At 38.3% G+C, this 24987-nt stretch overlaps 1 protein-coding gene and 1 non-coding gene across 2 annotated transcripts; one reads left to right on the top strand and one right to left on the bottom strand.

The window, feature by feature from the left end:
* Positions 1-9068: 9068 nt before the first annotated feature.
* Positions 9069-9176, bottom strand: LOC148561756 (small nucleolar RNA R71). The gene has a single exon (XR_015887359.1). It is a non-coding gene; the product is annotated as a small nucleolar RNA R71 (small nucleolar RNA).
* A 6629-nt stretch (positions 9177-15805) lies between these two features.
* On the top strand, positions 15806-20058 carry LOC110263770 (uncharacterized). The gene is made up of 7 exons (XM_088492227.1): positions 15806-16669; positions 17205-17447; positions 17526-17729; positions 18795-18887; positions 18969-19076; positions 19162-19572; positions 20041-20058. Exons 1-7 carry the CDS (start codon positions 15911-15913, stop codon positions 20056-20058), a joined length of 1836 nt encoding a protein of 611 aa, XP_088348353.1. The 5' UTR covers positions 15806-15910.
* Positions 20059-24987: the final 4929 nt, after the last annotated feature.

The raw sequence follows: 24987 nt of genomic DNA, 5'->3' as shown, positions 1-24987 counted from the left end.
CTTCAATTTTCACTCTTTATACTTGTCTGATTTTGTAGTTGATGGTTTTCCACCTTTTTTTAGCAAATTGAGATGAATTTTTTTCTTTTGAAAAATAATCTCCTAAAGATTGGCTCTGTACAGTGATGAGTATAGTTTTGTGCCATGTACTATCTAATTAAGATGCATGCCACATTATTATTGTGATAACAAATGATTATTGTTTGTCTACTTTAACTTTATTCTTTGTTGATTGAGATTCAAGAAACTGCATGTAATTAAACAGGATTAGATTAAAGAGAGGTGGCATTTATTTCTTTGGTCTCTTTGATTATAGTAATAAAAAAAGTCAAAACCCAATGAAATTGAAAATGAATTGAATCTGAATTATTTGACTGAAAAAAGGAAACATTAAAATTCTTTCCGCTTAAAATTTCTTGATTCCTTCAAATTTGTGTGAAAAAATCAGCTTGCATAAAGTTAATTAGAACTATTTCCCTAAAAATTACTATTATTACAACTCTTTTCATTATTATTAAAGAACATTCTTTGCCAACTGGATATATAGTTATATTGCTTGGGTGCTCTGTTTTTCGAAAGAGCCATTCCCATTATGGAATAGCCAAACAAGGGTACACTAGTTATGAATATCATGAGCTATGTATATATATAATATTGATATAACATGCTGGAGTGGATCACAGAGCAGAAGAATATTAATTAATTAAAAAATTGGAGTGGTAAATATCATAGTTTTACAAAATAATATTTTGTATTTTTACTTAATTAGATTGCCGTTATCTGTTGAATAATTTAATTGCTGCTGCTGCTGCTGGGTCCCAAATCTGTTTGATTGTATCAATTTAATTCTTTCTAAATGATGATTGTGCTGAATTCGTGGTTAAATGGTTGGATATGGCAATAACAATTTTTTTTGTCTGTAATTTTTACAGTTATTCGTGGTAAAGGTTAAAGGCGAAAGTTTTTGGTTAAGGTCTTCCAAGAAGATTTTGTCAAAACGTTGATCGTGTCATGGCAAGGTACAATGCATACTTTAATTCTTTTGATTTGTTAGTTTTGAAGTTGCAATTTAACTTATTATATTTGTACTATAAATTCTATGTTCCTCTTTATTTGTTTTACCTCAATAGGTTTCTAGAGAATTACTTCTAAGACTAGGAACTATTTCCCAACCTAGTTACAAGTCTTTGAATGTCCTTTTCATTGCCCATTCCCTTTGTAGCGAATAACTCCCTGCCTCCTCTATTCTTCTAATCTTCACTTTGCGACCCCTTATAAATTTTCGGCCTAAAAGATTTAATAATTATCGATTAGGTTTTGTGATATGCCAAAGGATTGGATGGATCTACCGAGGTATAGCGAAGAGTATATCAATGGTGTTATTAGTTTTTTAGACTTTGCATACTCTGAGGGAGAACCGGACGGACGACAAATTCAATGTCCTTGTAAGAGGTGTTGTAACATTAATTGGTATAGAAGAGATGTGGTATTCGACCATTTAGTAGCCGACGGATTTGTTAAGGGATATAGAACATGGATTAATCATGGCGAATGGGCAATCCCGATGGCGGTTGACGATGACACGGATGATGAAGAAGGTGCACGTGATGACATCGAAGGACTGCTTAATGATGCATTTGGAGATGTATCTCATGCTGAGGGTGTTACTGTAGGTCAAAATGAAGAGGCTAAAAAGTTTTACAATTTAATAGATGGGGCAAGTCAAGAGTTATACCCGGGTTGCAAGAAATTTTCTACATTATCTTTTACCATCCGTCTGTACTTGTTAAAGTGTTTACACGGTTGGAGCAATGCCTCCTTCACTTCACTTCTTGAGCTATTGAAAGAGGCAATGCCTGACATTAACATACCTTCATCTTTCCATAAGACAAAGTCTATGATAAGAGATTTAGGTCTAGATTATAAAAAATTGATGCTTGTCCTAATGATTGCCTCCTGTATAGAAAAGAACTAAAGGATGAAAAACACTGTAGTGTGTGTGGAACTTCTCGATATACTGAAAATTCCAGTGATAATAGCGAGAACCAACCTGACAAGAAAGGTCGTCTGATTCCTGCAAAGACTCTGAGATACTTTCCTCTAATTCCAAGACTTCAGAGATTATTTATGTGCTTAAAGACGGCAGCTAGTCTGAGGTGGCATGATGAGGAGCGCATAAAAGATGGGACGTTAAAGCATCCTGCTGATGGCTTGGCATGGAAGAACCTTGATGAAATGGATGAAGAATTTGCAAAAGAATCTCGCAACATTAGACTAGGCTTGTCAAGTGATGGGTTCAACCCATTTCGTAGCATGAACATTTCATGGAGCACGTGGCCCGTGATGCTGATGATATACAACTTGCCTCCGTAGATGCGCATGAAACCCGAATATTGTATGCTTTCTTTGCTTATTCCTGGGCCACAATCACCTGGTAAAGACATTGATGTGTATCTACAACCATTGATTGAAGACTTGAAGTTGTTGTGGGAAAAAGGGGTCGAAACCTATGATGCGTCAAAGAATGAGACCTTTCACATGCGGGCAGCTCTTTTGTGGACAATCAACGATTTTTCTGCTTATGCTATGTTGTCTGGGTGGAGTACAAAGGGAAAGTTGGCTTGCCCTTGTTGCAACAAAAATACCAGTAGCTTACAATTAAAACACAGTCGGAAGACAGTTTATATGGACCATCGTGTCTTTTTACCCATGGATCATCCATGGAGAACCAATACAAGGTCTTTTAATGGGAAGCAGGAATTAAGACCCCCTCCACCTGTTATAGAAGGACCCGAAATTTTTGAGATGCTACTAAATGCTGAGAATGTCTTTGGAAAGAAGCAAAGTACATCAAATAGTTTCCCAGGAATTGGAAAAAAAAGATCAATTTTCTTTGAATTGCCTTACTGGCACAAGAACCCACTGCGTCACAACTTAGATGTCATGCACATAGAGAAGAATATACTTGACAGTATAATTGGAACTCTCTTAGATATCCCAGGCAAGACAAAAGACCATTTGAATGCTCGATATGACTTAAAAGAAATGGGTATCTGGAAAAATCTTCAACCAAAGGAGGTGAATAATGGCAAGAGAACAAAGTTGGCAACGGCATGCTTTTCTATGACTGCTGTAGAGAAGTCAGTTTTTTGTGGTGTTTTGAAGACAACAAAGCTACCTGATGGCAGTGCTTCGAATATATCACGCTGTGTACATCTAGGAGAAAGAAAAGTTTATGGGTATAAGACCCACGATGCTCACTTTATGCTTCACTATTTACTACCAATACCAATTAAAAGCATCCTTCCTAATCATGTGGCCATTCCGTTGATTCGACTAAGTTCCTTTTTTCGTCGCTTGTGCAAAAAGTTCATCACACTGGAAGAGATAGATTTACTGGAGTTAGAGATTGTGGAAACATTATGCCAGCTTGAGAGGATCTTTTCCCCTAGTTTTTTTGACATAATGGTTCATCTTCCCATTCATTTAGCAAATGAGGTGAGATTGGGAGGTCCGGTGTAGTTTCGTTGGATGTATCCTCCGGAAAGGTACATCTGTACATTAAAGTCATATGTTCGCAACAGAAGTCGGCCCGAAGGTTCTATTGCAGAGGCATATCTGGCTGAGGAGTGCTTAACTTTCTGCTCAAGATACTTGCATGGAGGTGTGCAAACAAGACTTAATAAACGGCCTCGGAATGATGATGATCCTAACGAAGACGAAGTTGTGCCATCAAAGTTGTTTTCTAACAAAGGTCATTCATTAGGCGTGGGAAATGGAGAACCAATTAATCTAGATGACAGATCAATTGCTCAAGCCCATGTGTATGTATTACATAATTGTGAAGAAGTGGCAGATTATGTTAGGTAACTTAATTAAACTTTTTTTTATTCCGATCAAGTTCACCCATATTTTTTAGATCAAACCTAACTATTATTAATTATAGAGAGCATGAGGAAGAGGTTAACAATCAGCGGGGAACAAAATGGAGAAAAGCAAAAGTTCACAACAAAACGTTCGCGCAGTGGTTTGAAACTCGTGCGAGGGATCCAAATGTGCCTTTCTGGCTAAAAGAATTATCTCGAGGTCCAAGCTCTGTTGCAAGAAGATTTTCTGGATATGTAATTAATGGATACAGGTTTCACACGGTGGAACGTGAGGCAAGGAGAAAAACACAAAATAGTGGTGTCACATTAACTGCTTTAACTTCAAGCTTTGCAAGTGCTAAAGATCAAAGTCCAATCCAAGACAATGTAGCTTATTATGGCAGGTTGTTTGAGATAGTAGAGTTAGACTATTTTGGGCGTTTTAAGGTTGTCTTATTTCGGTGTGAGTGGTACGATGCTGGGAGAGATAAGTATGGGCTTACATTTGTTCACTTCCATAAGAAATGCTTCCAGGATGAACCTTTTATACTAGCATCTCAAGCACATCAGTGTTTTTATGTGCAAGATCCATATGAACATAACAAACATTATGTTATGAAAACTGTCCCAAGAGACTTATTTAAAACAAGCGATGAATCTGAGTCTGAGGCCCGTCAAACACACTATAGTGAACAACACGAGCGTATAATGAGCCCTGCCATACCAGCTGATAATGGTGAACTTATTCTGGAGAGGACTGATTTACGACCCACGGTTATTGAAACGGTTCCCCAAGTGACTTCTGCCCAAGAATATGAGGCAGACTTCATTGGAGATTCTGATTCTGATTGGTCATCCTAAGCAATTTATTGCTTAATATGTACATATGTATACTTAAGTTTTCTTCTTCACATTTTTATTTGTAAGTAATACTTATTTTTTTGTTAATTTGTCAGTCTCTTACATTTTTCTTATATTGATTTTGATGGGTATTGATGAGCGGATAATTTATACGCTTTTTGACACTGTTTTTAGTATGTTTTTAGTAGGATCTAGTTACTTTTAGGGATGTTTTCATTAGTTTTTATGTTAAATTCACATTTCTGGACTTTACTATGAGTTTGTGTGTTTTTCTGTGATTTCAGGTATTTTCTGGCTGAAATTGAGGGACTTGAGCTGAAATCAGATTCAGAAGTTGAAGAAGGACTGCTGATGCTGTTGGATTCTGACCTCCCTGCACTCAAAGTGGATTTTCTGGAGCTACAGAACTCGAAATGGCGCGATTCCAATTGCGTTGGAAAGTAGACATCCAGGGCTTTCCAGCAATGTATAATAGTCTATACTTTGGCCAAGAATAGACGACGTAAACTGGCGTTCAACGCCAGCTCTCTGACCAAACCTGGCGTCCAGCGCCAGAAAAGGATCCAAAACCAGAGTTGAACGCACAAACTGGCACAGAAACTGGCATTCAACTCCACAAATGGCCTCTGCACGTGGAACACTCAGGCTCAGCCCAAACACACACCAAGTGGGCCCCGGAAGTGGATTTATGCATCAATTACTTACTCATGTAAACCCTAGTAGCTAGTTTATTATAAATAGGACCTCTTACTATTGTATTAGGCGTCTTTTAGACCATCCTGGATTGTATTTTGATCTTGTGATCACGTTTTAGGGGGCTGGCCATCTCGGCCATGCCTGGACCTTTCACTTATGTATTTTCAACGGTAGAGTTTCTACACTCCATAGATTAAGGTGTGGAGCTCTGCTGTTCCTCAAAGATTAATGCAAAGTACTACAGTTTTCTATTCAATTCTTCTTATTTCTCTTCTAAGATATCCATTCGCACCCAAGAACGTGATGAAGGTGATGATTATGTGTGACGCTCATCATCCTTCTCCCTTATGAACGCGTGCCTGACAAACACTTCTGTTCTACATGAATTAAGCTAGAATGAGTATCTCTTAGATCTCCTAACCAGAATCTTCGTGGCGTAAGCTAGAATGATGGCGGCATTCAAGAGAATCCGGAAGGTCTAAACCTTGTCTATGGTATTCCGAGTAGGATTCAATGATTGAATGACTGTGACGAGCTCCTAACTCGCGATTGCAGGGCGTTAGTGACAGACGCAAAAGGATAGTAAATCCTATTCCAGCATGATCGAGAACCGACAGATGAATAGCCGTGCCGTGACAGGGTGCGTGAGCATATTATTCACTGAGAGGATAAGATGAAGCCATTGGCAAGGGTGATGCCTCCAGACGATTAGCCGTGCCGTGACAGGGCATTGGATCATTTTCCCGTGAGATGACCGAAAGTAGCCGTTGACAGTGGTGATGTATCACATAAAGCCAGCCATGGAAAGGAGTAAGACTGACTGGGTGAAGATAGCAGGAAAGCAGAGGTTCAGAGGGACGAAAAGCATCTCCATTCACTTATCTGAAATTCCTACCAATGAATTACATAAGTATCTCTATCCCTATTTTATTATATAATATTCGAGAACACCATTATCACTTTATATCTGCCTGACTGAGATATACAAGGTGACCATAGCTTGCTTCATACCAACAATCTCTGTGGGATTCGACCCTTACTCACGTAAGGTATTACTTGGACGACCCAGTGCACTTGCTGGTTAGTTGTATCGAAGTTGTGACAATTATGTATTGAGATCAGCGCACCAAGTTGCTCACGTTGCCAGGGATTGTTTGAGCCTGGACATCACAATTTCGTGCACCAAGTTTTTGGCGCCGTTGCCGGGGATTGTTTGAGTTTGGACAACTGACGGTTCATCTTGTTGCTCATATTGGGTAACTTTCTTTTCGTTTTCTTTTCAAAAATCTTTCAAAAAGATTTTCAAAAATCTCTCATCTGTTTTCAAAAAAAATAAAAATGTTTTCAAAAATAAAATATTTTTCTTCAGAATTTTTTAGAATGAATTCTAGTGTTTCATGAAGCATGTGAAGCCTGGCTGGCTGTAAAGCCATGTCTAAATTCTTTTGGACTGAGGCTTCCAAACTATCAGAGGTAAGTTACATACTTGGTAAATGATGAGCAGCAATTTGTTATCAAGATCAATATACTCTGATGTTAAATGCTGAAGCTTGGCTGGCCATTGGCCATGTCTAGTGTTTTGGACTGGAGCTTTCATTGAAAGCTTGGCTGGCTAGTGAGCCATGTCTAATTCCTGGACTGAAGCTTTAGACTAACATGGCAAGATTCCTGGAATTCATATTAAAAATTTTGGAATCCTTATTTTTCTTTTTCAAATAATTTTCGAAAAATCCAAAAAAAAAAAATTAGAAAATCATAAAAATCAAAAATATTTTTCTGTTTCTTGTTTGAGTCTTGAGTCATATCATAAGTTTGGTGTCACTTGCATATGCATCTAGCATTTTTCGAAAATATCATGCATTCATAGTGTTCTTCATGATCTTCAAGTTGTTCTTGGTAAGTCTTCTTGTATGATCTTGATGATTTTTTGTTTTGTGTCTTTTCATGTTTATCATATGCATTCTTGAATTCTTAGTGCCTAAGCATTAAAAAATTCTAAGTTTGGTGTCTTGCATGTTTTCTTTGCATTAAAAATTTTTCAAAAATATGTTCTTGATGTTCATCATGACATTCATAGTGTTCTTGGTGTTCATCTTGACATTCATAGCCTTCTTGCATGCATTCATTGTTTTGATCTAAAAATTTCATGCATTGCATCCTTTTAGTGTTTTCCTCTTGCATCATAAAAATTCAAAAATCAAAAAAATATCTTTCCCTTTTTCTCTCATCAAATTCGAAAATTTGAGTTGACTTTTTTCAAAAATTTTTAAAATCAAGTTGTTTCTTATGAGTCAAATCAAATTTTCAATTTGAAAATCTTATCTTTTTCAAAATCTTTTTCAACAATCAAATCTTTTTCAAAATTCTTAGTTATTTTCGAAAATTCCAAAAATATTTTTCAAAAATCTTTTTCTTATTTTTATACCAAATTTTCGAAAATAACATAATCAATTAATGTTTTGATTCAAAAATTTGAAGTTTGTTACTTGCTTGTTAAGAAAGATTCAAACTTTAAGTTCTAGAATCATATCTTGTGATTTCTTATGAATCAAGTCATTAATTGAGATTTTAAAAATCAAATCTTTTTCAAAATTAATTTCCAAAATATCTTCTTATCTTATCTTTTTCAAAAATTTGATTTCAAAATATCTTCTCTAACTTCCTAACTTCCTATCTTTTCAAAATTTGTTTCAACTAACTAACTAACTTTTTGTTTGTTTCTTAACTTTTTCAAAACCACCTAACTAACTCTCTCTCTCTCATTTTCGAAAATATCTTCCCCCTTTTTCAAAATTTCTTTTTTTATTTATTAATTATTTTATTTTTTAAATCTTAATTTTCGAAAATCACTAACTTTTTTCAAAAAAACTGTTTTCAAAAAAAAATTCACTAACTCCTTTTCAAAATTAATTTTCGAAAATTCCCTCCTTCTCTCTCATCCTATTCTATTTATTCATTCATTAACTAACATCTCTTCCTCACTTCATCACCAAATTCGAACCCCCTCTTCTATCTATGTTCGAATTTCTTCTTCTTTTCTACTAACAATAAGGAACCTCTTTACTGTGACATAGAGGATTCCTCTTCTTTTCTTTTTCTCTCCTCTTTCTTATGAGCAGGGACAGAGAAAAAAGCATTCTTGTTGAAGCTGATCCAGAACCTGAAAGGACTCTGAAGAGAAAATTAAGAGAAGCTAAATTACAACAATCCAGAGACAACTTGATTGAAAATTTCGAACAAGTAAAGGAGATGGCAGCCGAACCCAACAACAATGCAAGGAGAATGCTTGGTGACTTCACTGCACCTAATTCCAATATACATGGAAGAAGCATCTCCATTCCTGCCATTGGAGCAAACAACTTTGAGCTGAAACCTCAGTTAGTTTCTCTGATGCAGCAGAACTGCAAGTTTCATGGACTTCCATCTGAAGATCCTTTTCAGTTCTTAACTGAATTCTTGCAGATATGTGATACAGTTAAGACTAATAGAGTAGATCCTGAAGTCTACAGGCTCATGCTTTTCCCTTTTGCTGTAAGAGACAGAGCTAGATTATGGTTGGATTCTCAACCCAAAGACAGCCTAAACTCTTGGGATAAGCTGGTCACGACTTTCTTAGCCAAGTACTTTCCTCCTCAAAAGCTGAGCAAGCTTAGAGCTGATGTTCAAACCTTCAGACAGAAAGAAGGTGAATCCCTCTATGAAGCTTGGGAAAGATACAAACAGTTGACCAAAAAGTGTCCTTCTGACATGCTTTCAGAATGGACCATCCTGGATATATTCTATGATGGTTTATCTGAGCTATCAAAGATGTCACTGGACACTTCTGCAGGTGGATCCATTCACCTAAAGAAAACGCCTGCAGAAGCTCAAGAACTCATTGACATGGTTGCTAATAACCAGTTCATGTACACTTCTGAAAGGAATGCTGTGAGTAATGGGACGCCTATGAAGAAGGGAGTTCTTGAGGTTGATACTCTGAATGCCATATTGGCTCAGAATAAAATATTGACTCAGCAAGTCAATATGATTTCTCAGAGTCTGCATGGAATGCAAGCTGCATCCAACAGTACTCAAGAGGCATCTTCTGAAGAAGAAGCTTATGATCCTGAGAACCCTGCAATAGCAGAGGTAAATTACTTAGGTGAACCTTATGGAAACACCTATAACTCAACATGGAGAAATCATCCAAATTTCTCATGGAAGGATCAAAAGCCCCAACAAGGCTTTAATAATGGTGGAAGAAACAGGTTTAGCAATAGCAAGCCTTTTCCATCATCAACTCAGCAACAGACAGAGAACTCTGAACAAAATGCTTCTAATTTAGCAAATCTAGTCTCTGATCTATCTAAGGCCACTGTAAGTTTCATGAATGAAACAAGATCTTCCATTAGAAATCTGGAAGCACAAGTGGGCCAGCTGAGTAAAAGGATCACTGAAATCCCTCCTAGTACTCTCCCAAGCAATACAGAAGAGAATCCAAAAGGAGAGTGCAAGGCCATTGACATAAGCGCCATGGCCGAACCTGTGAGGAGAGGAGAGGACGTGAATCCCAAGGAGGAATACCTCCAGGGACGTCCAGTGATCAATAAGGAGCTTCCCTCTGGGGAACCAAAGGACTCTGAGGCTCATCTAGAGACCATAGAGATTCCATTGAACCTCCTTATACCCTTCATGAGCTCTGATGAGTATTCCTCTTCAGAAGAGAATGAGGATGTTACTGAAGAGCAAACTGCCAAGTTTCTTGGTGCAATCATGAAGCTGAATGCCAAATTATTTGGCATTGATACTTGGGAAATTGAACCTCCCTTGTTCATCAATGAACTGAGTGATCTGGATCAACTGACATTACCTCAGAAGAGACAGGATCCTAGAAAGTTCATAATACCATGTACCATAGGCACTATGATCTTTAAAGCTCTTTGTGACCTTGGTTCAGGAATAAACCTCATGCCCCTCTCTGTAATAGAGAAACTGGGAATTTATGGGGTGCAAGCTGCTAAAATCTCACTAGAGATGGCAGACAGCTCAAGAAAACAGGCTTATGGACAAGTAGAAGATGTATTAGTAAAGGTTGAGGGCCTTTACATACCTACTGATTTCATAGTCCTGGATACTGGAAAGGAAGAGGATGAATCCATCATCCTAGGAAGACCTTTCCTGGCCACAGCAAGAGCTGTGATTGATGTTGACAGAGGTGAAATAGTCCTTCAATGGAATGAGGACTCCCTTGTGTTTAAAACTCAAGGATCTCCCTCTGCAACCATGGAGAGGAAGCAGAAAAAGCTTCTCTCCAAGCAGAGTCAACCAGAGCCCCCACAGTCAAACTCTAAGTTTGGTGTTGGGAGGCCACAACCAAACTCAAAGTTTGGTGTTGAACTCCCATATCCAAACTCTAAGTTTGGTGTTGGAGATTTTCAACAAAGCTCTGCACATCTGTGAGGCTCCATGAGAGCCCACTGTCAAGCTATTGACATTAAAGAAGCGCTTGTTGGGAGGCAACCCAATGTTTATCTAATTCTTATTTTTATTGTTTTTCATGTTTTATTAGGTTCATGATCATCTGGAGTCACAAAATAAATAGAAAAATTGAAAACGGAATCAAAAACAGCAGAAGAAAAATCACACCCTGGAGGAGCATCTGTCTGGCGTTCAGCGCCAGAACAGAGCATGGTTCTAGCGCTGAACGCCCAAAATGGGCAGCTTCTGGGCGCTGAACGCCAGAACAGGCATGGTTCTGGCGTTCAACGCCAGAAATGGCACACAGATGGGCGTTGAACGCCCAAAATGGCCACCAACCTGGCGCTGAACGCCCAGAGTTGGATACAAAGGCATTTTTACATGCCTAATGGGTGCAGGGATGTAAATCCTTGAACACCTTAGGATCTGTGGACCCCACAGGATCCACTCAGGATCTGTGGACCCCACAGAATCCCCACCTACCTCCACTCACTTCTTCTCACCACTCTCTTTCACACAACCCCATAAACACTCTTCCCTAAAAACCCCTCACCAATCACCTCAATCTCTCTTCCCCACTAAACCTTCACCACTCACATCCACCCACTCTTCCCAATAAACCTACCTCATAAACTCCACCTACCTTCAAAATTCAAAACCAATTTCCCACCCAAACCCACCCATATGGCCGAACCTTAACCCCCCTCCATTCCCTATATAAAGACCTCCATTCTTCACCAAATTCACACAACACAACCCCTCTATACCCTTCTTGGCCGAACCACATCACCCTCTCCCTCTCCTCCATTTCTTCTTCTTCTTCATCTATTCTTTTATTTATTGCTCGAGGGCGAGCAATATTCTAAGTTTGGTGTGGTAAAAGCATCGGTTTTTTTGTTTTTCCATTACCAATGATGGCACCCAAGACCGGAGAATCCTCTAGAAGAGGGAAAGGGAAGACAAAAGCTTCCACATCCGAGTCATGGGAGATGGAAAGGTTCATCTCCAAAGCCCATCAAGACCACTTCTATGATGTTGTGGCCAAGAAGAAGGTGATCCCTGAGGTCCCTTTTAAACTCAAAAGAAATGAGTATCCGGAGATCCGACATGAAATTCAAAGAAGAGGTTGGGAAGTTCTAACAAATCCCATCCAACAAGTCGGCATCCTAATGGTTCAAGAGTTCTATGCCAATGCATGGATCACCAAGAACCATGATCAAAGTAAGAACCCGGATCCAAAGAACTATGTTACAATGGTTCGGGGGAAATACTTAGATTTTAGTTCGGAGAATGTGAGGTTGGCGTTCAACTTGCCATACATGGAAGAGAACGCACGCCCCTACACAAGGAGAGTCAACTTTGATCAAAGGTTGGACCAAGTCCTTATGGACATATGTGTAGAAGGAGCTCAATGGAAGATTGACTCCAAAGGCAAGCCGGTTCAACTAAGAAGATTGGACCTCAAGCCTATAGCTAGAGGATGGTTGGAGTTTATTCAATGCTCAATCATTCCCACTAGCAACCGGTCTGAAGTTACTATAGACCGGGCCATCATGATCCATAGCATCATGATTGGAGAAGAGGTGGAAGTTCATGAGATTATACCTCAAGAACTCTACAAGGTGGCTGACAAGTCCTCCACTATGGCAAGGTTAGCCTTTCCTCACCTCATTTGCCACCTATGCAATTCGGCTGGGATTGACATAGAGGGAGATATCCTCATCAAAGAGGACAAGCCCATCACTAAGAAAAAGATGGAGCAAGCAAGAGAGCCCAGTCATGGAGCTCAAGAGGTGTATGAAGCTCATCACCATGAGATTCCGGAAATGCCTCAAATGCACTTTCCTCCACAAAACTATTGGGAGCAAGTCAACACCTCCCTAGGAGAATTGAGTTCCAATATGGGACAACTAAGGGTGGAACATCAAGAGCACTCCATCATGCTTCATGAAATAAGAGAAGATCAAAAAGCAATGAGGGAGGAGCAACAAAGACAAGGAAGAGACATAGAAGAGCTCAAGGACATCATTGGTTCCTCAAGAAGGAAACGCCACCATCACTAAGGTGGATTCATTCCTTGTTCTTATTTCTTCTGTTTTTCGTTTTCTATGTTATGTGCTTATCTATGTTTGTGCCTTCATTACATGATCATTAGTAGTTAGTAACTTTGTCTTAAAGATATAAATGTCCTATGAATCCATCACCTCTCTTAAATGAAAAATGTTTTAATTCAAAAGAACAAGAAGTACATGAGTTTCGAATTTATCCTTGAACTTAGTTTAATTATATTGATGTGGTGACAATGCTTCTTGTTTTCTGAATGTATGCTTGAACAGTGCATATGTCTTTTGAAGTTGTTGTTTAAGAATGTTAAATATGTTCGCTCTTGAAAGAATGATGACTAGGAGACATGTTATTTGATAATCTGAAAAATCATAAAAATGATTCTTGAAGCAAGAAAAAGCAGCAAAGAACAAAGCTTGCAGAAAAAAAAAATAAAAAAATAAAAAAAGAAAAAAATAGGCGAAAAAAAAAAGAGAAAAAGAAAAAGCAAGCAGAAAAAGCCAATAACCCTTAAAACCAAAAGGCAAGGGCAAATAAAAAGGATCCCAAGGCTTTGAGCATCAGTGGATAGGAGGGCCTAATGGAATAAAATCCTGGTCTAAGCGGCTAAACCAAGCTGTCCCTAACCATGTGCTTGTGGCGTGTAAGTGTCAAGTGAAAACTTGAGACTGAGCGGTTAAAGTCAAGGTCCAAAGCAAAAACAAAGAGTGTGCTTAAAAGGTTCACCCAATTATGTGTCTGTGGCATTTATGTATCCGGTGGTAATACTGGAAAACAAAGTGCTTAGGGCCACGGCCAAGACTCATAAAGAAGCTGTGTTCAAGAATCATCATACTGAACTAGGAGAGTCAATAACACTATTCGAAATCTGAAGTTCCTATAGATGCCAATCATTCTGAACCTCAATGGATAAAGTGAGATGCCAAAACTATTCAAGAGGCAAAAAGCTATAAGTCCCGCTCATATGATTGGAGCTATGTTTCATTGATAGTTTGGAATTTATAGTATATTCTCTTCTTTTTATCCTATTTGATTTTCAGTTGCTTGGGGACAAGCAACAATTTAAGTTTAGTGTTGTGATGAGCGGATAATTTATACGCTTTTTGACACTGTTTTTAGTATGTTTTTAGTAGGATCTAGTTACTTTTAGGGATGTTTTCATTAGTTTTTATGTTAAATTCACATTTCTGGACTTTACTATGAGTTTGTGTGTTTTTCTGTGATTTCAGGTATTTTCTGGCTGAAATTGAGGGACTTGAGCTGAAATCAGATTCAGAAGTTGAAGAAGGACTGCTGATGCTGTTGGATTCTGACCTCCCTGCACTCAAAGTAGATTTTCTGGAGTTACAGAACTCGAAATGGCGCGCTTCGAATTGCGTTGGAAAGTAGACATCCAGGGCTTTCCAGAAATGTATAATAGTCCATACTTTGGCCAAGAATACACGACGTAAACTGGCGTTCAACGCCAGCTCTCTGACCAAACTTGGCGTCCAGCGCCAGAAAAGGATCCAAAACCAGAGTTGAACGCCCAAACTGGCACAGAAACTGGCGTTCAACTCCACAAGTGGCCTCTACACGTGCAACACTCAGGCTCAGCCCAAACACACACCAAGTGGGCCCCGGAAGTGGATTTATGCATCAATTACTTACTCATGTAAACCCTAGTAGCTAGTTTATTATAAATAGGACCTCTTACTATTGTATTAGGCGTCTTTTAGACCATCCTGGATTGTATTTTGATCCTGTGATCACGTTTTAGGGGGCTGGCCATCTCGGCCATGCCTGGACCTTTCACTTATGTATTTTCAACGGTAGAGTTTCTACACTCCATAGATTAAGGTGTGGAGCTCTGCTGTTCCTCAAAGATTAATGCAAAGTACTACAATTTTCTATTCAATTCTTCTTATTTCTCTTCTATGATATCCATTCGCACCCAAGAACGTGATGAAGGTGATGATTATGTGTGACGCTCATCATCCTTCTCCCTTATGAACGCGTGCCTGACAAACACTTCTGTTCTACATGAATTAAGCTAGAATGAGTATCTCTTAGATCTCCTAACCAGAATCTTCGTGGCATAAGCTAGAATGATGGCGGCATTCAAGAGAATCCGGAAGGTCTAAATCTTGTCTGTGGTATTCCGAGTAGGATTCAAGGATTGAATGACTGTGACGAGCTCCTAACTCACGATTGCAGGGCGTTAGTGACAGACGCAAAAGGATAGTAAATCATATTCCAGCATGATCGAGAACTGACAGATGAATAGCCGTGCCGTGACAGGGTGCATGAGCATATTATTCACTTAGAGGATAAGATGAAGCCATTGGCAAGGGTGATGCCTCCAGACGATTAGCCGTGCCGTGACAGGGCATTGGATCATTTTCCTGTGAGATGACCGAAAGTAGCCGTTGACAGTGGTAATGTATCACATAAAGCCAGCCATGGAAAGGAGTAAGACTGACTGGGTGAAGATAGCAGGAAAGCAGAGGTTCAGAGGGACGAAAAGCATCTCCATTCACTTATCTGAAATTCCTACCAATGAATTACATAAGTATCTCTATCCCTATTTTATTATATAATATTCGAGAACACCATTATCACTTTATATCTGCCTGACTGAGATTTACAAGGTGACCATAGCTTGCTTCATACCAACAATCTCTGTGGGATTCGACCCTTACTCACGTAAGGTATTACTTGGACGACCCAGTGCACTTGCTGGTTAGTTGTATCGAAGTTGTGACAATTATGTATTGAGATCAGCGCACCAAGTTGCTCACGTTGCCAGGGATTGTTTGAGCCTGGACATCACAATTTTGTGCACCAGGTATATTGACTCTACTTAACTAATTTATTTGTGTAGGAATAAGGAATTTATTGATCTTAAAGCTACATCAAGTAAGAATTTGCTTAGACAATTCGAGGCTAAGAGACAAAGGATTGTAACTGAACGCAAGAAATATGAAATGGAAGCTGCAGCTGCTAATGACAAGGAGAAAGCTGAGCGAAGGGTGGATGAACCTAAAAGTCAATTGGAGATGCGTGCAACCAAAGGACAGAAGAAATCCACGTCAAAGAAGCTGGATTTTAGTCATCTACAAAGCACATTCGACTCTATTAGCAAAAGGACTAACTCCACGCCTACCACCTTGGAAGTACAGCCAAATATTCCACCACAACAGCCAGAAAATAAAAAGAGAAAGGAGCTATTGACCATGTTTACTGCTGAGAAAGTCAAGAATGGAGTGCAGGGTGGAAAATCAACACAAGGCTTGAAGAAGTCTAAGCCTACAAACATGGAGGCAGATGAACTTACAAGGAAGCTCGAAGCAATTAGTAAACTGAACAAGAACGTGTCAACAAGTCTAAGCCAAGAGCGGAGTTGTCCAAGTTCTACTCAACTCACAATCAATAAAGGGCAGCAGCAAAATATTCAACTCACAGATGAAGAGACTCAAACAGGGAAAGATGACACAACTTTTCCTTCTCCTGAAACTACCCCACACAATGAAAATGCAATGTTGGAGCAAGGAATATCAACAAAGGGTAAGAGGATGCCAGGAGTAAAGGCTACAACAATTGACGAATTCTTAAAGGAAAATGGAATAGATGTGGAAATTGAAGGACCAAGCACTGAACTAAGTGAGGACGGGGAAGAAAGCATGGCACTTGATAAAGACTATTATCAACATGTGATGGAGGACATTGATGATGAAGAAGGAACTGTTTTGCTCTGCTTCTACTGATGATAAATATTTTTTTTTTTAAATTGTTATAGAAAAACTGGACTGGTAGATCTAGTTGTTTGAAGCTGTGACTACATGCATTGTGTGAACACTTTATGATTGATCCCTACTACCATTAGTTTACTTAGATTCTGATATGACACGTTTGAAGCAAAAGGCACTTATCTTAATTACTTTTCAGGTGAATTATTATTATGTGGAATTTCTAAATCTGGAAGCTTTAATTACCAACATGAATATCTCTATCTGCCAATGCATGTGGAGTATGTAATTTCATAATTGGCCAGTGGCCACAATTCAGTGAAGTCCATGATGTGGAATGAACTTAAAAATTGTGTGCTTTGATCGATTTCTAGAATAGCTAAAACTTGTCCACTTCATGGTATCAACTACATATGTCAGATTTATAATTTTTATAATTTTTATATTTGTGTACTTGTTTGCTTTATATGCTTGTTGAGCTCGAGTTAATTAAGCATAATCTGATGTTGACCAATGAATGAAACTAGGAGAGCCAAAGAAGAAGAAAACCCGTGGAAAAACAACTTGCAAGGAGATTTATGCAAGGACTATGGAACAGCGGGAAGAAGTCACTTTTGATCTTGGACAGCCCATAGAACCAACCGACCAAAGTGTTTCTAATTTAACTAGTTTTGTTGGCACTATTGGTAGAAGTAAAAGATTCGTTAGTCTTTTGTACACTAGTTGGCATGCTGTTCCTCCTAAAGCTAAGAAGTTCATGTGGGACTATGTTAACGTAAGACACTTGGTAATTATTGATTTCAGTTTTTTTATTCAGCACAAGAGCATATAACAATTACCTATAATCATGCAGACCAAGTTTCTCCTCCCAGACAGTGGAGAAAAGTGGGTAATGCAAGCGATTCGAGATGCTTGGAAGCGGTTCAAAGGAAAGATTAAGCAAAAGCACTTCGTTCCCTATGATACTATTGAAGATATGGTGAAGAATCGACCCCCACAAGTACCAGAAAGTGGTTTCATAAAATTGATCTATTATTGGAGTCATCCTCTAATCCAGGTAAAAGACTATATATGTCGACTTTTCATGTGAAACTATTTGACTATTGAAAGAGCAATTTGGCAGATGAAGGATCTGAGTAGCTAGCTTTTTAGTTCTTACACATAATCTCTTATTGCAGAATACCTTTTCCCCTTGAATTTACTTTTGTAATTTTTCTGCATCTGATGCTTCTGATTTGGAAGTGGGGTTCTGTTCTGTTTCATACTTCATTTTTCAAGTTTGAGATTGATTTTTTTCCTCTTTCTTTCTTTCTTTCCCTTCCCACTGAAGTTATATATAAAATTTGTTCACTGTATTTATGAACATATATACTCTTGAGATTTGAGGTTCGTGTCAAACTCGAGAGTTCATCTAAATTCATGGAGCTTAGCTAAACTCGAATCGTCAAACTCAACCCTGATTCTTTAAGCCTTCAATCTGGAAACAGTTCTAAATTTGATACAGCTCTGCATAGGATGCAACTAATATAACACTAATTGTGGTGTGGACTACTTGGAACATTGAATTATCCATAGGTTTTGGTTTCTTCTGTAAATATTTGTGGTTGAAAACCTTTGTATAGTCATCTAACAAGTTCTATTTTTCAATGTGATATAACACTTTCTGCCAAGTTATTTTTTTTATTCAATTTGAGTAATAGATTTTCTCATGAAAACCACATCTGAATTTTGCTTTTACTGGATTGACTTATAGGTCACTGGAATTAATTGATTGAATGATGAGGGGTTTGGGTAAGCATATTTTACACGAGATGAGATGTCATTGCCTTTTACAATTGGAATACTAAAATGGAAGTATAAAGCTAAGAAGGAAGTGGAAATCATGAAAAATGTGAATGGATTTTTTCGGTTATAAAATTTACTTGATCATGTGAAGTGTGAATTTTTACAGTTGTGAAAAAACTGAACAGGTGTTCCAATGTATTATAAATAGATCTTTTATGCTTGCTTTTGGGTATTGTTCAGTGCTTTAGCTTAATAATGCAGCCTTGCTAGTCGATTTTCCTAACTCATTATGCTGCACGCTTTAGTAACTATATGCTAACTTTTTATTCACTTCCAGTCAATAAGTCAAAGAAACAAGCAACACAAGGAAAATGTGAAGTTTCCACATCGCATGGGGCCTATCAATTTCGGAAGAGTACGAGTGGCTATGGTAAATAGTAGATTTATATTTATTAGAATTTATATTTGCATAAATTGAAGGAAGAAATCGAAGTATGATCTTGTTTTGCAGCAAGCAACAAAGGAAACAAAGGAGGAACTAAAAAGGTTTGAGATGTTCATTGCTACCCGAACAAGTCGGAAGAGGAAAGAAGTGGATGAGGAAACACAAACTGCTGTTGTAAGAGTTCATTAAATCATTCATAATTACATATCAAATTTAAGATACGGTAACTAACTCAGCTTTAAATGTTTCTTCTATGCAGGAAGACTTCCAACACCGCCAAGCTGCTGGTGAAACAGAAGAGGAAGCATTTGAGGCCTTATTCGGGAAAGAACAACCAGGTCGGGTAAGGTTGTATGGAAGATCTGTGACAAAGACTGATTTAAAAAAATATGCTGAAATTAATGAAATCAAGAATCAGCACAAAGAGGAAGTGTCCAGTCTGAAGGATAAACTTGGACACATGGAGGCCCAACAGCAAAAACAAGAGGCCAAACAGCAAAAACAAGACGAAGAGATTCATGGGTTGCGAAATATGATCAAGTTATTACTGCAGCGATCGGAACCTGGAATGAGGCCAGAAGAACTAGAAGCTTTATTACAAGACGCCCAACAGTCTCCTATTGATGCGAATAGCGGCCATGGATCAACACATTTTCCGAACTTAGATGTGGTATGTCCTTATCTATTCTTTGTTCCATAGTTTTTTACTTGCATTTACATTAATTGCTATGACTGAAAATGTTTGTTGGCTTTATTAACACTGAAGTTGTATTGCTATGGCTGAAATTTGTTTGTGTAATTCTGGTGGTTGTATTTTTGATTTTGTGCACTTGGTACATATAAATTTGTCCGTATATCTAATTTAAGTGTGAAAGTCTGGTTAATTAGTGCATGAAAAATGCTATAGGGACATATTAGGATTGTGTTAAAGGAAATGGAAGAAAGAAACACCAGTAGGTTTTCATGGTTTGAATGAAACAAAATACATAATTCCTTGAATTCACCTCTTCTGCCATGACCATATTTTTTTTAGTATATGCTTTCTTGGTTTATTATGACTACGTGTTCCATTTAATTTTTATAATTACGAATGTCATTATGAATATTTTTTTAACTACTTTTCTATATAATTATGCAGGGTAACAATGAAGATTAAGCAATGAAGATTAAGCTGATTATTATTGTGGTTTATTACCTAAGATAGAGTGCTATTTAGAATCTTTACCTGTATGGTTGACTAATGATTTTTATTAGAAGATACTTTTATTGGCTAAGTGATATTATGGTTTTGATATGGCTATGCTTACTTTAGTTTGAGTTGTATGAATTTTTACAGTTAACTTCATTCTAGTACTTTTGGATCAATGTTATAAATATATTTTGGTTAGAGACAATTTTTATTATATAAAAAAATTATTAAGTATAATTATGTATTTATTTTTATTTTGTAATAATCAATTCATTTATACATGTAATCATATTAACTATTATGTTGTATTAATAATTATTAGATATATATATATATATACAAAAAATAAAAGACCTAAGGCTACACCTATATGTACAGTAGCTATAGTATACAAAAAAAAAAATCGAGACCTAAGGCTACACTTATATATAGTAGCTATAGTATATAGAAAAAAAAAAAAAGAGACCTAAGGCTACACTAATATACAGTAGTTATAGTATACAAAAAAAAAAAAAAAAGAGGGACCTAAGGCTACGCTTATAAAAAGTAGCTATGGTATACAATGTGGTTACGCTTTACAAGTGATGCAGTACGGGTTAAAAAGCGTAGCCTATTCTGGAAGAACGAAAGCTGAAAAGCATAGCCTTTGGTCCTGGACAGCATCACTTGAAAAGCGTAGCCTATTCCCAAACGCCAAAAGCGTAGCCCTTGGTGCAGAAAAGCGTAGCCTTTGAGAATAGGCAATGGCCAAATAGGAATCACCCCAAAAAGCGTAGCCGTAGCCTAAGGCATAATTTTTTTTTCACTTTTGGCTACATTTTTCAAGTGTACCTGAATGGGTGTTTTTCTTGTAGTGATTTCAGATAAGTGTATAGAGATGCTTTCGTTCCTCTGAACCTCTGCTTTCCTGCTGTCTTCATCCAATCAGTCTTACTCCTTTCCATGGCTGGCTTTATGTAAGGGCATCACCGTTGTCAATGGCTACATCCCATCCTCTTGTGAAAATGGTCCAAATGCTCTGTCACAGCACGGCTAATCATCTGAGGTTCTCGATCATACTGGAATAGGATTCACCCTCCTTTTGCGTCTGTCACTACGCCCGGCACTCGCGAGTTTGAATCTCGTCACAGTCATTCAATCCCTGAATCCTACTCGGAATACCACAGACAAGGTTTAGACTTTTCGGATTCTCATGAATGCCACCATCAATCTAGCTTACACGACGAAGATTCTGATTAAGAGATCTAAGAGATACTCATTCAATCTAAGGTGGAACGGAAGTGGTTGTCAGGCACGCGTTCGTGGGGGAATGATGATGATTGTCACATTCATCACATTCAGGTTGAAGTGCGAATGAATATCTTAGAAGCGGAATAAGTTGAATTGAATAGAAAAACAGTAGTACTTTGCATTAATCTTTGAGGAACAGCAGAGCTCCACACCTTAATCTATGGAGTGTAGAAACTCTACCGTATGAAAATACATAAGTGATGAAGGTTCAGGCATGGCTGAGAGGCCAGCCCCCAAAACATGATCAATAGATCAAAATATAATCCAAAGATATCTAATACAATAGTAAAAAGTCCTATTTATAATAAACTAGCTACTAGGGTTTACAGAAGTAAGTAATTGATGCATAAATCCACTTCCGGGGCCCACTTGGTGTGTGCTTGGGCTGAGCTTGAATGTTACACGTGCAGAGGCTCTTTCTGGAGTTGAACGCCAGGTTGTAACGTATTTCTGGCGTTCAACTCTGGTTTGTGACTTGTTTCTGGCGTTTAACTCCAGACAGCAGCGTAGAACTGGCGTTCAACGCCCTTTCACGTCATTTAAACGCGGCCAAAGTATGGACTATTATACATTGCTGGAAAGCCCTGGATGTCTAATTTCTAACGCAATTGAAAGCACGCCATTTCGAGTTTTGTAGCTCCAGAAATCCACTTTGAGTACAGGGAGGTCAGAATCCAACAGCATTAGCAGTCCTTCTTCAACCTCTGAATCTGATTTTTGCTCAAGTCCCTCAATTTCAGTCAGAAAATACATGAAATCACAGAAAAACATACAAACTCATAGTAAAGTCCAGAAATGTGAATTTAACATAAAAACTAATAAAAACATCCCTAAAAGTAACTAGATTCTACTAAAAACATACTAAAAACAATGCCAAAAAGCGTATAAATTATCCGCTCATCACAACACCAAACTTAAATTGTTGCTTGTCCCCAAGCAACTGAAAATCAAATAGGATAAAAAGAAGAGAATATACTATAAATTCCAAACTATCAATGAAACATAGCTCCAATCAGATGAGCGGGACTTGTAACTTTCTGCATCTTGAATAGTTTTGGCATCTCACTTTATCCATTGAAGTTTAGAATGATTGGCATCTATAGAAACTCAGAGTTCAGATAGTGTTATTGATTCTCCTAGTTCAGTATGTTGATTCTTGAACACAGCTACTTTATGAGTCTTGGCCGTGGCCCTAAGCATTTTGTTTTCCAGTATTACCACCGGATACATAAATGCCACAGACACACAATTGGATGAACCTTTTCAGATTGTGACTCAACTTTGCTAAAGTCCCCAATTAGAGGTGTCCTGGGTTCTTAAGCACACTCTTTTTTTGCTTTGGACCTTGACTTTAACCGCTCAATCTCAAGTTTTCACTTGACACCTTCACGCCACAAGCACATGGTTAGGGACAGCTTGGTTTAGCCGCTTAAACCATGATTTTATTCCTTTAGGCCCTCCTATCCACTGATGCTCAAAGCCTTGGGATCCTTTTTATTTGCCTTTGCCTTTTGGTTTTAAGGATTATTGGCTTTTTTCTCTTGCCTCTTGGTTTTAAGAGCTTTTGGCTTTTTCTGCTTGCTTTTTCTTTTTTTCTATTATTTTTTTTCGCCTATTTTTTTTCTGCAAGCTTTGTTCTTTGCTGCTTTTTCTTGCTTCAAGAATCATTTTTATGATTTTTCAGATTATCAAATAACGTGTCACCTTGTCATCATTCTTTCAAGAGCCAACATATTTAACATTCTGAAACAACAACTTCAAAAGACATATGCACTGTTCAAGCATTCATTCAGAAAACAAGAAGCATTGTCACCACATCAATATAATTGAACTAAGTTCAAGGATAAATTCGAAACTCATGTACTTCTTGTTCTTTTGAATTAAAACATTTTTCATTTAAGAGAGGTGATGGATTCATAGGACATTCATAACTTTAAGACATAGTTACTAACTACTAATGATCATGTAATGAAGACACAAACATGGATAAGCACTTAACATAAAGAAAACGAAAAACAGAGAATTTAAGAACAAGGAATAAATCTACCTTAGTGATGGTGGCGTTTCCTTCTTGAGGAACCAATGATGTCCTTGAGCTCTTCTATGTCTCTTCCTTGTCTTTGTTGCTCCTCCCTCATTGCTTTTTGATCTTCTCTAATTTCATAAAGGATGATGGAGTGCTCTTGATGTTCCACCCTTAGTTGTCCCATGTTGGAACTTAATTCTCCTAGGGAGGTGTTGATTTTCTCCCAATAGTTTTGTGGAGGAAAATGCATTTGAGGCATCTCCCGGATCTCATGGTGATGAGCTTCCTGCGCCTCTTGAGCTCCATGAATGGGCTCTCTTGCATGCTCCATCTTTTTCTTAGTGATGGGCTTCTCTTCCTCAATGTGAATGTCTCCTTCTATGAAAGCTCCAGCTAAGTAACATAGATGGCAAATAAGATGAGGAAAAGCTAGCCTTGCCCCAGGGGAGGGCTTTTCGGCTATTTTGTAGAGTTCAAGGGAGATGACTTCATGAACTTCTACTTCCTCTCCAATCATGATGCTATGGATCATGATGGCCCGATCCATAGTAACTTCAGATCGGTTGCTAGTGGGGATGATGGAGCATTGGATGAACTCCAACCATCCTCTAGCCACAGGCTTGAGGTCCAGTCTATTTAGTTGAACCGGCTTGCCTTTGGAGTCAATCTTCCATTGAGCTTCTTCCACACATATGTCCATGAGGACTTGGTCCAACCTTTGATTAAAGTTGACCCTTCTAGTGTAGGGGCGCTCATCTCCTTGCATCATAGGCAAGTTAAATGCCAACCTCACATTTTCCGGACTAAAATCTAAGTATTTCCCCCGAACCATTGTAACATAATTCTTTGGATTCGGGTTCATACTTTGATCATGGTTCCTAATGATCCATGCATTGGCATAGAACTCTTGAACCATTAGGATGCCGACTTGTTGGATGGGGTTTGTTAGAACTTCCCAACCTCTTCTTTGGATTTCATGTCGGATCTCCGGATACTCATTTTTCTTGAGTTTGAAAGGGACCTCGGGGATCACCTTCTTCTTGGCCACAACATCATAGAAGTGGTCTTGATGAGCTTTGGAGATGAACCTTTCCATCTCCCATGACTCGGAGGTGGAAGTTTTTGTCTTCCCTTTCCCCTTTCTAGAGGATTCTCCGGTCTTGGGTGCCATCAATGGTAATGGAAAAACAAAAAGCTTATGCTTTTACCACACCAAACTTAGAATTTTGCTCGCCCTCGAGCAAGAGAAGAAAGAATAGATGAAGAAGAAGAAGAAAATATGGAGAGGAGGGGGGAGGTGTGTTTCGGCCAAGAAGAGAAAGGAGGGTTGTGTTGTGTGAAAATGAGGAAGAATGGAGGGTTATATATAGGGAAGGGAGGGGGGGTAAGTTCGGCCATTTAGGGTGGGTTTGGGTGGGAAATTGATTTTGAATTTTGAAGGTAGGTGGAGTTTATGAGGTAGGTTTATGGGGAAGAGTGGATGGATGTGAGTGGTGAAGAGGTGATGGGGAGGAGAGATTGAGGTGATTGGTTAAGAGTTTTGGGGAAGAGTGTTTATGGGATTGTGTGAAAGAGGGGTG

This window comes from Arachis ipaensis, chromosome B6, assembly GCF_059453495.1.
Source record: "Arachis ipaensis isolate K30076 ecotype BB chromosome B6, ASM5945349v1, whole genome shotgun sequence".
Taxonomy (NCBI): Eukaryota; Viridiplantae; Streptophyta; class Magnoliopsida; order Fabales; family Fabaceae; genus Arachis; species Arachis ipaensis.
This window is presented reverse-complemented; position numbering and strand designations above follow the sequence as displayed.